Here is a 13807-nt window from a genome sequence, read left to right on the forward strand (position 1 = left end):
TTGTATTGTTCACTGTAATGCACCATCATGTTCACCAAAGTGCACAAAAAGTATATTGTTGTAATGTTCACTGTAATGCACCATCATGTTCACCAAAGTGCACAATCTTTTTCAGTGTACTGTACTGTTGTATTGTTCTCTGTAGTGCACTATTATGTTCACAAAAGTGCATACAATTGTTTGCTTACTGAGTAAAGTGGCATTTAGCTTAAATATAATATAAGAAGTGCATCTGAACAAGATTTTTCTTAGCTGCAATTGCACATAAATTCAAGTTTGATTAAAATCTTGTTTTCAAAATAATTGCTCTCAAGTGGTAATACAATGTACAAGCAACATTTGTCAAATGCAAGAAGCATGACAGGTGTTGGCTTAGGATACCTGGCATTATGACAAAAGTCAAATAGAAAGGAACTGTTTGCTGTGCCTTTAATAAAGACAAATATCTGACCACTGAATCTATTTCTACAATGCTTTGGGGGGGGAGGTGGACGAGCTTGCGAGTCTTGATCTTAAACACCTTGGTCCAATCCAATACCACAGCAATCCTATCTCTCATCTCTAATGGTGCACACTAAATAATTTTCTCTGTCAGAAGAACATGATTTTGTGTAAAGAAGGTGCAAAATCTAGACCAGTCATATGTAACCAGTCCTAGTAAATATATTTATCAAACACCAGGCAGGTTCTTTATTGTTGATGACAGATACTGCCATTGCCATGCATTGGTCCACTGATTGATAAGAAACCATTCAGTAATTGATCACTCTCTCCCCAACTGCACTGATACTCTCAAGTAGTGTATCACTTGGATGTTCTTGTAGGTTCTAAACAAGTTTGAATGCTCAAAATACACAATTTACTTACTGAATAACTTATTGCTAAAAAAATGAAATATCAGGGATGTACTGAATCCTATCTTGAATATAACAGAGGATCAATAAAACAAAATGTTATTTTAAATGAATGTGGCGTGCCTCCTTCCCTATGATTTTGTTGTTGCTTTTGTTTCTTTTTTAAAATCCATATTACTGACAAAAGTTTGTGTGGAGTTTGTTTAATTGAAAAATGTTGCTTTTGACCAAGAACAAAAAGCTGATCACATTTATAGGAACAAAAGCTAAAACAAGGTTTGCTAGCTGCCAGAAGATCAGTGAGCCAAGATAAGATCAAATGTGAAAGTAGAGCTTTCATCTAGGTATATAGGGTCACACATGTTGTGCAGTTTGGATGTATATAGGATTGGTTATGTGAGCTGACAAGCAGCTGTAGTGAATATTCTATTTGGATAGACAAGCAGGATAGTAAATTAATAGTGGATGTGTTAATACAACAAAACAGAATACATTTCCTATGTGGAACTAAAGGGATTTGCCTCTGTCTTTTGAAACAACTAGGATCTTTTTTGACAGGTAAGATTTCTCTAATCATAAGCACAGATGATTTCAAATAAGCAGACAATTACCTCATAAAAGATGATCTATTATGATCTACTGTAGACAGAACGATTATAACGGTCAATTTTTTACTAATGTATCACTTGATTGGCATTATGAGACAGGCTAGTAGGTTACTTAAAGGAATCACATCTTTCCAATATGATTTCCATATGGTTCAATTATTTAGTTAGAAGCCATAATATTATTTCCATTGGGTATAATTGTTTGGTTACAAGCCATGATATTATTAAAAAAAGAACTGAAATCCAGATAATCATTTCATTATTTTGTGCAAGTAGAGTATTAAAGTAGGTAGGAAAATCAAAATCACTGATCTCCATCAATTGCTCTAACATAAATATGCTGCTGTAGACCTCTTCATTCCAAAATTATCAATGTAATGCAGCACACATTGTTTAACTGCACTGTTCGCTTGGGTATCAGCCATAAATTCTTGCATCTTAGCTCTGTTTCTCTTACACTATGGCATACAGTCATGAAACATGGTGGGTGCAATTTCACCACGATGGGTATTACTGATGATATGCAAAAGTAGGCATCAATGATCTACAATTAATGCTCAAGTGTTTTTAGTTTCTGCATTAAGCTTCTTTGCCTGGAACTGATGCATGTTGTCATGTAACTGGACGAGACCATTCCTATTAAGGAGTTTTACTCATTAAGGTAAAAGCAGATGTGTTTTTTAATCTCACTAAACTAAGCAGCATGCCTGCCATAACATTTCATACTAAAAGATCTTTTACTCCAACTCCACATGATTTTAAATAACTTTAGAAGCTTTTGGGCAAATTTGTATAGGTAAGGGACATTAACTGCAACAATTCATTCCGTTTGAGTTAGGAACAGTGACTGAGATATTTGGTTAAAAATAAATGTCATTACATATCATTGCCTAGAATGAAAATACTTAAGCCATCATTATTAAAGATTATTGGCAAGTTAATGTGATCAGCAGCAACATTTCTTTGCAGTCGGGCTTAATCCATATGTTAAACACAAAACATTTTTATTTTGGTTGTCAGAATACTGTACAAGTGTAATTTATTTTTTAAGCCAAAATGTCAAAATGCAGTTGTGATTTAGGAAAAGAGTCATTTGCAAAATGAGCAAAACCCAACAAAACTAAATTTCACATCTCCTGAAAGGAGTTTGACTTTTTGAAGTGCAAGAGCAAGAAGAAGCATATATTTTTTGCACACAATGCAGAGTACCATATTGATATTAGTCATCCTGGAGTGTACAACATCCATCAATATAGCAACCATAACCCACTCTATGCTGAAAAATTTCTATCCTGAAAAAATTTCACATATATAGAAAATTTCGGAGTGATTGTATTTGTATGAGCGTGAGCACATTCGTGTGTATGTGTGTGATGATGATGCCTGGAAATGTTAAGTCAACCAACGATTTTGGGTTTTGAGGTAAAATAAAGGCTTCAAAGAAAACTAATATTATTTTCTTTTAATTTGAATTTCCAGTAATTTTAAATAGGCTTAAATAAAAAGATAACATATTCTCAATTGAACAAAGTTGCTGTTTTAGATCGCACTTGCTGACTCCCACTTATGATCTCAAAACACTTTTTGAGTCCACACACCCACTCTTAACACAGTCTGGGAATATGGCAGGTATGGAGCAGGTGAGGAATGGGATTCTGCAGAATTCTTGTTTTGCCTATGCTCAACACCATACTACTATTCAATGCCTGAACCAGGCATTTCTAAAATGTCAAAGTTCCAGCATCAATCTCTTATTTTCTAAATTGTTAATAGTTGGTAAATAATTTGTTTATTTTATAATAGCCTCTGTATGAATCATAAATTATGCAATGTTGGCGTGCAAGTTCAAGGTTTCCTGAAAACTCAAGAAAGGCTTTTGAAGATGGGAGCTGATTTTGCTTGTCATGGTTGCAGAAAGACGGGGATGTGATGGGATGGAGTAGAAATGTCCCTTACATTCTGGCTAAAGTTTGAATTATACAAACTGTGTATGGTCTCTAAATCAAAATCTGTTTCTTTTTTAGGAAGTGAGAGATACCGGGAAGGTTTATAAAAATAATGTGCATAGCAAAGGTGTTGCATATACCTTTACGATTAGAGTCTAAATCAATATGATGTAACAGCTGCAAGTAAAAAAAAAACAACTCAGACTAAGACTGTGATGTGTTCTCAGGAGTTTAAATCTGAAAGCAATGATAACAAATTGTCAACAAAGTTCCAAATTACAAGTACCTTAATATAATCACAATGAGAAAATGGAAAAACTGAATATAATCAGTGATGATTTAGCTCAATTATAAAGCATAACTATAACCCATATAGCCAAGGTGAACGTGAATTTTCATTCAGAAAATAAATTCTGGATATAGTTATTTTTTACAATGAAATGTATGGGGTGGGGGTGGGGGATGGATGGGTGGGTGGGTGGATGATCCTGAAATTCTAATAACTCTTGCCGAAAATATTTTTTCAGAACATGGTAGCCATTTATTTGACAATTTTGTGAAATTTAATATACAAAACCTTCAAAGGAGATGTACAAAGTTGTCACAAAAATTTTAACACTGATATCTATATCAAATTATTAAATGAACTGAAAATGTGTCCTTTTGTTTCCAGATTTGCTGCTGCTTTAGTGCTTGTATTATCCTTCCATGAATAACTGGTTTCCTCATAAACTAATTATTTACAAACAAAATCAAATTCTTTCAGAAAAGCTATACTAATGAATTTCAGCCAAATATCAGTAGTTTGTTCAGTTCTAATCTTTCTAAAAATTAATTAATACCTGACAAGCTGATTTACTGCCTCAAGTATACATAGCACCTAATTAACAAATATCTCCAGTGAAGTGGGATTAAGCAGTTTTATTGTCAGGGCCTCAAATAAGTCTTACAACTGATTAAAGACAGTTGTTGTTGCTAGTATCCTTTTTCTTAAGTTTGTGCCCAGGCTCTACATATTTTGTTCTAAAAGCATCACATGCACATTATACAAACTAGGTGGTGTGAGGGACTGATGTTAATACTTAAATTTAGACCTTGTGACACTCATTAAGTTACTGGGGTTTAATAAATCCAGGAGATGAGCTTTCACTCCTTTTCTTTCTTGTATTTTATGGCTATATTGAACTGAAACATTTGGGAAAACATAATGAACAAGCAAACTTAGGGACAACTTGACTGTCTCACAAAGAAACAATGTGTACTGTGACCCGACCTAGTCACCTTTGAATTAAGCAGTAGATGACAAAATTTTTAATGATTGTCTGACAAAGAAACAATTTAAAAAACAGACCTTGCCACCTTTGAAGTTTACTTTGTTAAGGTGTTTTATTTAGTGGTTTCATGGGTAAACATATTAGACAAGTTGATATAATGGTATCTGATAACTCTTATGACCGATGTTCAATTGCTCTGAGTATGTGACTCTCAAAACTTTGTCTGCCAGCAGTGCCCAGCAAATATTGGGATTTTTGTAAGCTCTGGTAAGTATCAGAGGTGTAACGATATATCAATATATCAGTATGCATCAGTATGTAACTGTACTGCAACTGATACTGGTACAAAAGACCATGTATTTCATTAAATTACACTTATATTTGGTATGGACCAGATATGGAATATCAAGCTGGGGTTTATAAATAACACTCTCAGGAATCAATAAAATTTGTTAAGTTGATTTTCATCTTTAACTGCACTGCATACCATATATACTCGCTTATAAGTCGAGTCCAACTGCAAACTGCACAGACCCAGATCTGCTGGCACATTATGTGCCAGCAGATCTGTGTCTATGCATATTGTTAGGAGTAAGCAGTAAAAGAAACAGCACAGACCCTGATCTACAAACACATTATGCTATGGAGGATCAGGATCTATGTTCTCTGCAGTCTGACTCGACTTATTAGCAAGTATATACAAATAAAATTTATTACCCAGTCAAGAGGAAAAATAAAGTTAATGGGTTTTAGAGTGAAATGAAATTTTACTGAGAGCTTTAAAAAAGGCAACAACCAGTGCAATTATATCAATGAGTTTTACTGAACCTGAAAACATTATTCTTCACAAATGATCTCCCTGGGTGCACTTTAAGCTTTGACTGATTCACATGACATAATTGGAATTAATCTGCTTTCAGTGGTTTGGAAATTCATTCTCTTAGCTTGATTTTCTGAGTGAGAAAAGATAAACATTTTACTGCACAATTTCATCAGTGAAGGATTAAATGTTCAGTTTAACCTGAAGAAAAACATTTAAAACTAATAAATTATTCTGTACCTGGAAACTACAATTACATCCCTTCACATGACCAATGATAGCACCAAGCATGGTTTCTGTTTACATTTCACTGAATTAAGTGCTTTACTGTGGGCTAAGTTAAAGATATGTGTATTCCCCTGCACAAGTAACAACCCTCCCTGAGGAACACAGTGTAATTAAACTTAATAAACAATCAATGCGTCACATTAAACCAATTTTCTCTAAACTTCATGCATGCATGTTATCAAGCTACATTAATAACCAACCATTTAATTTTCCAGGAGAAGATGTTTGGATATTTTTTTTATATAAAATTTCTGGCTCCAAAATACTGTATATACTCACCTATAATAAAGAGTCCAACTGCAAACTGTACAGACCCAGATCTACTGTCACATAATACGCCAGCAGATCAGGGTCTGTGTAATTTGTTAGGAATAATCAGTAGAACAAGCAACATAGACCCTGAACTGCAGGTGTATTATGCTGTGGCAGATCAGGATCTTTGCTGGTTGCAGTTTGACTTAACTTATGAATGAGCATATATGGTAGCTTGAACTCTTGTTCTTATATTTTTGTAGAAACAAGAACTTAGTGATCAACTCCTAATACTGTATTAAAGCAGGAAGCATTTTAAAGGGCTATTCGTTTCAAGTGTATTACAAGTAATCAATTAATCACAAATCCCTTTAAATTTAAAAATAAAGAGAGAAAAGATATTGAAAAATAAATTGTCCCCTTTCATAGGGTACTGCAAATACATATCTTTACGAAACTTTTGCATCACAGATTTATGATGGAGAAATAAAAGTTGCAAATGTGAAAATATTATGTTAGGAGGAAAGGCGTTACACTTAAAGACGATGAGACTTCCCATGCACAATTTCAAAGAAATGCCATAAAGAAATGTCTTTTAATTTTATAAGAAATAGTGATTAATGAAATTTTTTCTCAGTGTGGCTCACAAACTACAAAAGCTGTAAAATAAACAAACTGCTCTTTTGTGTACCAATGCAAACTATTTTCATAATTATTTTCCCAATAGTTGTCATCATTTTGCTCTTTGGATCTACTGATGTTCATTTGTTAGTTTTGTATGTTTAACACCATTTTTCAACACATAATAGGCCATGCAATATATCTGGGATGAACCACTGACCCATGTGAATCTACTGGCAAGCTTTCTGACATGCCCACATTTTAGACCAATTTTAGACCCATGGCCCTGAGCTGATGACGACCATATTGACTGATGTTGCACTAGTTATCTTAGTTTCTTAAATTTCCCAAGGATCACTGTTCATTTCATAACATTCCTGGCATTATCTTTTATGTTAGTGAATCCTTTGTTTTACTGACATGTCACTGCCTCATACATATCAGAGGCAGGTAATATGTGCACCAACTTTTGAGGGTCACACTTATAAATGCAAGTATTCATAAGCAATACAGCAAATATTAAAAATAACAATGAATCAGGTCCTTCTATTAGATTTAAAGTTGGAGGGTGGCTTGCCAATGTAGGTGGAGGATTTGGGGGACCCACCCTCCATGAGGATACAGATTTTTTAAGTACTAGCCCAGGGTAAAGTAAAAGTAGCCAGATAAATCACCTGGCGCTGAGCTGATAAGGAAAGCCCTGATGAATATGGGGTTTTCAGGAATGGAAAATTAAGCACAAACAAAATTGTTTTAAAAGTATCATTCCTCAACCCTCAGGGCAAGTGACTGTGTAGCTTTTAAATAATGTGTGAAGTTGAGCAGAGCTGGAGCTCAGTCTATATATAACATCTGAAACTGAGTGCTACATGCAAATTTCTCAGTGATGCTACAATTATAACATCTGTAAAACATTTCTTTTTATTCTCTATGCATTATTAGAATTCAATCTGCTTTAGATCATGGTTTAAATCAGATGGAAAACTGCATTCCAAACTATGATATGTGTAGAACATACTTAAATAAAAGTCTCAGCCTACTGCAAAGTGCATAGACCCAGATCTGTCATCAAATAATGTGCCAGCAGATCTGGTTTTATGCAGTTTGTTCAGAATAAACAGTAGATCAAAAAACATAGACCCTGATCTGCTGGTGCATTATGTGATGGCAGATCTGGGTCTATGTTATCTGCAATTGGACCCAACTTATACATGAGCATATATGGCACATTCCAATAATATTCTTAACACAAACTAAAATGCTGTACTAATAAACTCCTCTTCAAAAGAAATATGAAAGGTATCAAAGCTCAACCACCATAACTGACATACTTTCAACAACCAATTACATTCCCATTAATTTTCTTCAAATAACCTAAGTAACTTCTTGCCACAAATCTATTTTCTTCACTTAGAGTCAACATTTTCAACTGAAGGCCACTGCAATCCACAATCCATTATAAATTTTAAAATTCAACAGTTTTACATGTACATCAGTAAAGCTAACTAAGATTGTAAGATTTTCTTTAGGACATTTACACACTTTTGCAGATCCCTTAAATGGAAATTGGTGGAAAGTAGCAGTACAGGTATGTTATGATGCTGTTGTGGGTTCAACCCCATTTTTTTCAGCACACGATAGGCTATACATGGCTGGTGGAGGAAGAATCCGGGAAACCCCAGTACGAACCACCAACCAATGGGAAGCTACTGACAAACTTTCTCATATACCCACACTGGCCGTGCCCAAGACTCAAATGGACATAGACAGTGGTGAAATGGCAGAGATGGGAAATTCCAAAACGACTTTGATCTTAAAAGAGAAACAACCCCATTCTACCTAAAACATCCTGCAAATACCATATATATTTATTTATAAACTGAGACCACCTATGTCTATGCAGTTTGTTAGGAGTAATCAATTGAACAAATAACACAGACCCTGATCTGCCAGTACATCATGTGATGGAAAATTAGGGTCTATGTTGTTTGCAGGTGTACTCACTTTAGAGAGTGATGGCCGATGTTTACCACCCCAATAATTTTGCCAATCACAAAACCAACCGGCTACTGTACTCACAAGTGCAAGTTGGAATGGCAAGGAGGTGCTAACCTCAAAATCAGATTTCCACTGTCTTGCTTGAAGATCTCACAGCCACCACTTAGGGGTCATGTTGACCATAATTACTACCATAATTGCTAATTTTATCTGTCAATCAGATGGAGTCTTATATATCTTGATGTTTGGCAGACTGAGCAGTATGGCTAAAGAGTATGAATGTGTTCTGAAGAGGTTGATTTACTTTCAGATTTTTTGAAAGCTGCATATCCACTGGCTAATTCAAAAGTCAACAGAACATGACCCCTAAGTGGTCACTGTCAGAACTTCATGTGGACAGTGGAGATCTGACTTTAATCAGACTGCTAACCTCCCTCAATAATTTTGCCAATATAATGCTCATAACACATTACAAATATACATATTCAAAGACCTAATTTTTCAAAATCATTATGAAGGACACTTTACCACCCCCACTCCCTTCCCCTGGTGGGACATAACCCTTCCCCCACTGTCCCCCATCTCAGCACTGTGTACATCAGGCATATCCCCCTCAAATGTTATTGTGAGTCATTAATATCACATTCTGGTAATCTGTAACCAATTTGCCAGATATATTCACTCATAAGTGGTAAACACAGACCATGATCTGCCATCGCATAATGCATCTGCAGGTCAGGGTCTATGTTGTTTGTCAACTGATTACTCCCAAGAAAGTGCATAGACCCAAATGTCAGATTTATGCAGTTTGCAGTTGGACAAAATTAGTACCATTTAATGCATCCTGGTAAAAGAAAAACAAATATTATTAATCCAGGCATGATTTTAGCATAAACCATATCTTCTATTTTCTGTAACATGAATTTCCCCATTACAAGAAGTTTTATTAATCTCCTATTTTGTAATCATATTTAACAATCTGTACATAAAAGCTTATATGCACCTATTTAATTTGCTTCAGTGATGCAGTCTGAGCAGTTTATCAAACTATTTCCCAAAAGGGCAATACTGGCTACATAAATTCTTAAACCAATATATCTTCTGCAAAAAGCCATGAGGACCACCAAATAAAGAATATGGATAGTTAAGGGTGGTCTGTAAGCATTTAAAATAAAAAATTCCAGAAATTATCTCTAAGTGGAGGCATGGTTATATTTCTGAGACAGATTTATCATCAGTGATTTATTATACATAATTTTTCCCCGTGATAAGGTCCCATTCAGGGGTGGGTGCATCTTAAATAAATATTAGGGGCCGAGGGCTTAAAAAGACCAAGGGATTTTATGGTCAAAGTTAAAGATATAGTGTAATATTAATAAGGCAGGATGAATTTAATAGAAATGGTAAATAAATACCATTATCAAGTTTCACATCATCATCAAGTGCTGAGGAGGCCCTGGCAAAAACAAAACCATTAGATATAATATATGAGAGAGAAATAGGAAAGGGGAGTAAATTGCTGTGAGGAAGTAGAAGGTATGTGGAGACTGTTCTATGTTAATAAAATATAGCTATTGGAGTAAGTGTTGGGATGTGTTTCCAAAACAATGTTTATGCAAATAGTAATCATCATATTTTATACCACTGTGGAGCCTCACTTACAAAACCCTATGGTCTATTATACAAGCCATAATTGCTGGTCTAAGATGGTGGTGAAGTTTCCTGGTAGCTGATTTTTCAGCTCAGTCTGTACTGTTAAAAAACAGGAGTCTATTGATGGGACAGGTGCTCTACTGGCAGAAAAGAATTTCCAGGAATTTAAGACAAAGTTGTTATTGTTGTTGTAGGGTTTAACGCCATTTTTCAGCACAAGATAGGCTATACATGGCGGCCAGTATCAATGGTGGAGGAAGAACCCAGAAAAACACCAGAGAGAACAACTGACCGAAGAGAAGCTACTCAAGCTTTTTCAGGCACCCACATTGGCCGAGGATAAGACTCAAACCCATGCAGACAGAAGTGAAACAGCAGACAGCCATAATGGTGAGCAATTTAGACCACTCGGCTACTAGGGGCCCCAGTTTAAGACAAGACCATTTCTTCTTTTTAACTGCAGTGTACTGGAAGTATTTCTGTAATTCTTTAGCAATAGCAATAATTTCAAATTAGGTGCTGTGGTGGACATGCTAGATATTAGATCCTGCAAGACATCATTTAACACAAATATGAAGACATCACAAGAAATGTTTTGGAGAAGTAACAATAACAAGATTTAACAAACCGTGCCGGTGGCCTAGTGGTTAGAACATCCGCCTTGGATGTGGGAGGTCATGGGTTCAATCCCCGGCCGAGTCATGCCAAAGACTTACAAAAATGGTACTAACAGCTGCCTCGCTTGGCACTCAGCATTAAGAGGTTAGTGTTAGGACTGGGTGGACTGGTGTCAGGATAATGTGATTGGGTGGGACATCATGCTACATGTCTGCAGCATGATGCCCCAGTGCATGACATCACTATAAAACTGCCACACTGCAAATATCGTAGCGATATGACTGAAACATTGTTAAAGCTATGTTAAAAAGTCCAAAACACACAAACACACAGACTGTAACATGTTCATTTAATATTGCTGAGACATTACAAGAAATCTGTTGTTAATGCACGATACTGATATGACCAGCCATCTAAAAGTGGCCATAGTGAAAACCCCCATGTTGATATAACAATCCTTTCTGGAGGAGTAACATTAGCATGATTTTTAGATGGACACCATGGTGGTCATATTGGATGTCCAAGCTGCACCAATTTTATTATGACAAACCAGACCACATAACAAACGTGGGAACTAAAAATCTGAAATTCAAGAACTTTGGCTCTAATGAATCTTGTAATGCCCTTCAGAAGGTACAGAGTTGATATTTTAAATCCAACAAAACTGGGCATATGAAAAAGGCTGCATGTCAATCTGCTCCATAAACCTCATCCATGGTGAAGACAAGATATGGACATACACTTATCCCATGGCTCCATAGTCAAAAGTACAGGGATAGGCAGCAGCAAAGAAAGTGCAGAGCATAATGGGAAAGAAAATACTGTATATTCTGGCATTTCAGATACAGGCTTGCAAAATATACCAAAATTACATACTGACACCCACTTTCCTTACATACAGTAATATTTGCCAAAGATTTAAAAAAAATGGGGGTGTCTCACCAGAGGGATATGGTAATAGTTTCTCCATATCTGTCTCAAAAGCTGTTGTTAATGGGTTGAAAATGATTTGTGCTTCATTTATAACATTAAGTGTGATGGAAGATTTCTCCCTGAAAGCATGATTATTATCTTTACTGTATACTTTGTGTAAGGCATCACTTACTTTGTTATTGAACATGTCAGATTTTACTTTAGCTGAAGTGCCTGTAGGAATGATTCATGATGGATTTGAATCATTACACACCAACTGCTTTCCCTGATTAAAATTTTTCATTTCACATTTTTCATCATCATCATCATCATCATCATCATCATCATCATCATCATCCGAAGGCAAAAAAGCAAACGATGCTCCAGAAATACACTTTTAAGGCAATTTTTTTCCTTGTCATACATTATATACATCATGTCCAAATAGATGCTAGATTCTACAAATGTATAAGGGGCCCCAAGTGGCCGAGTGGTCTAAAGCGCTCTCCATTATGGATCACTGCCATCTCACCTCTGTCTGCGTGGGATCGAGTCTCGGATTCGGCCAATGTGGGTACGTGAGAAAGCTTGCCAGTAGCTTCTCGTGGGTCAGTGGTTCTTTCCAGGGATTTCCCGGGTTCTTCTTCCACCATTAATACTGGCCGCCATGTATAACCTATCGTGTGCTGAAAAATGGCGTTAAACCCTACAAAAACAACAACAACAACAACAACAAATGTATAAAGTGAACATTTTTTACAAAAAACATTAAAATTGAACTAGGTGAATATCCAAAATTCACATACTGGCTAGAGTTTGATGCTCTATCAAGTAAGCAATCATGGCTCCCAGGATTTTTTTAATGGAAGGAATGAAAACTTTTGTACATATATACGGTTTGGTTTGGTTTTTGTGAGTTAAATACAATTTAAATACAATTTTGATAGGCTATAAATGGTGGCCAGTACATTTGGTGAAGGAAGAACCCAGGAAAACTCCAGGAAGAACCAGCAACCCACAGGAAGCTACTGGCAAGCTTTATCACATTCTCACACTGGCAGAGTCAAGACCTAAACCCAGAGGTGATATGTGAGCGATCTGTAATGGAGAGTGCCTCAGACCACTTGGGAACCTGCTGCACGCCCCTCCAATGATAAAAGTGAATATCATATATACCCTTATATAATGCCCAGCCAAATGCCTATGGAATAAAAACTAAGATCTGTTATTGCATAAGGCACTGTGCATCAGAATCGATACTGTTGCATGGAATTACAAGTTTAACAGAGTTTAAGACCTCATTTGTTGGTGCATAGTAGTACGTGAGTATGCATTATTACACAGATAATATGGTACATTTACTACATCAGACACTTGGGAAATCCCCCATTTACTCCTACTGGATAGTATGCCTGACCAGATGTTTGCAGTACCATATATACTCACTTATAAGTCAACTCCAACTGTGCATGCAGATCAGAATCATACAGTTTATTATGAGTACAAAGTCGAAAAAAACAACAAAGACCTTGATTTGCAAGCCCATTAACTTTTTAAATGATAAGAATTCTTATATCTGTATAAGCAAACAAATGAATAGACTCCAGCTCCTGATCTCACATTCATCAACCCTTACTCTGACAGTCATGTATAAGCAAAAAATGTCAACCCTATCACAATACATGATTAAGGGTCCTTTAACAGTGTGTGTGTGATTTGGATTTTTAATGTGGCTTTAACAATTTTTCAGTCATATCGCTACGATGTCTGCAGTTTGGCAGTTTATAGTGATGTTTAGCAATAGGGCATTAAGCCACAGACACATAGCATCATGTCCCATCCAGTCACATTATCCTGACACCAGGCCAACCAGTCCTAACACTAACCTATTAATGCTGAGTGCCAAGCGAGGCAACTGTAAGTACCATTTTTTAAAAAGTCTTTGATATGACTCGGCCGGGGT

At 35.9% G+C, this 13807-nt stretch overlaps 2 protein-coding genes across 12 annotated transcripts in view; one reads left to right on the forward strand and one right to left on the reverse strand.

The window, feature by feature from the left end:
- Positions 1 to 13807, reverse strand: part of LOC149776990 (5-taurinomethyluridine-[tRNA] synthase subunit MTO1, mitochondrial-like) — a 281547-nt gene that overhangs the window by 170537 nt on the left and 97203 nt on the right. The gene's annotated exons all lie outside the window — the stretch shown is intronic.
- The window catches only part of LOC149776991 (uncharacterized), a 102728-nt gene that overhangs the window by 65250 nt on the left and 23671 nt on the right, over positions 1 to 13807 (forward strand). For 2 of the 10 annotated variants that reach the window (XM_089941736.1, XM_089941730.1), the window contains exon 1: positions 1239 to 1412. The exons of 5 other annotated variants lie outside the window; for them this stretch is intronic. Coding sequence is in view for 1 of the 5 variants with exons in the window: in XM_089941741.1 (XP_089797867.1) it covers positions 10669 to 10704 (36 nt within the window). In the remaining 4 variants the exon portion in view is untranslated. Of the gene's footprint in view, positions 1 to 1238; positions 1413 to 1947; positions 2124 to 10209; positions 10705 to 13807 lie in introns of those variants that run through there. 3 more of the 10 variants (XM_089941732.1, XM_089941741.1, XM_089941733.1) reach the window with 3 other exon arrangements.

This window comes from Sinohyriopsis cumingii, chromosome 18, assembly GCF_028554795.1.
Source record: "Sinohyriopsis cumingii isolate HCF-2022 chromosome 18, ASM2855479v2, whole genome shotgun sequence".
Classification (NCBI taxonomy): domain Eukaryota; kingdom Metazoa; phylum Mollusca; class Bivalvia; order Unionida; family Unionidae; genus Sinohyriopsis; species Sinohyriopsis cumingii.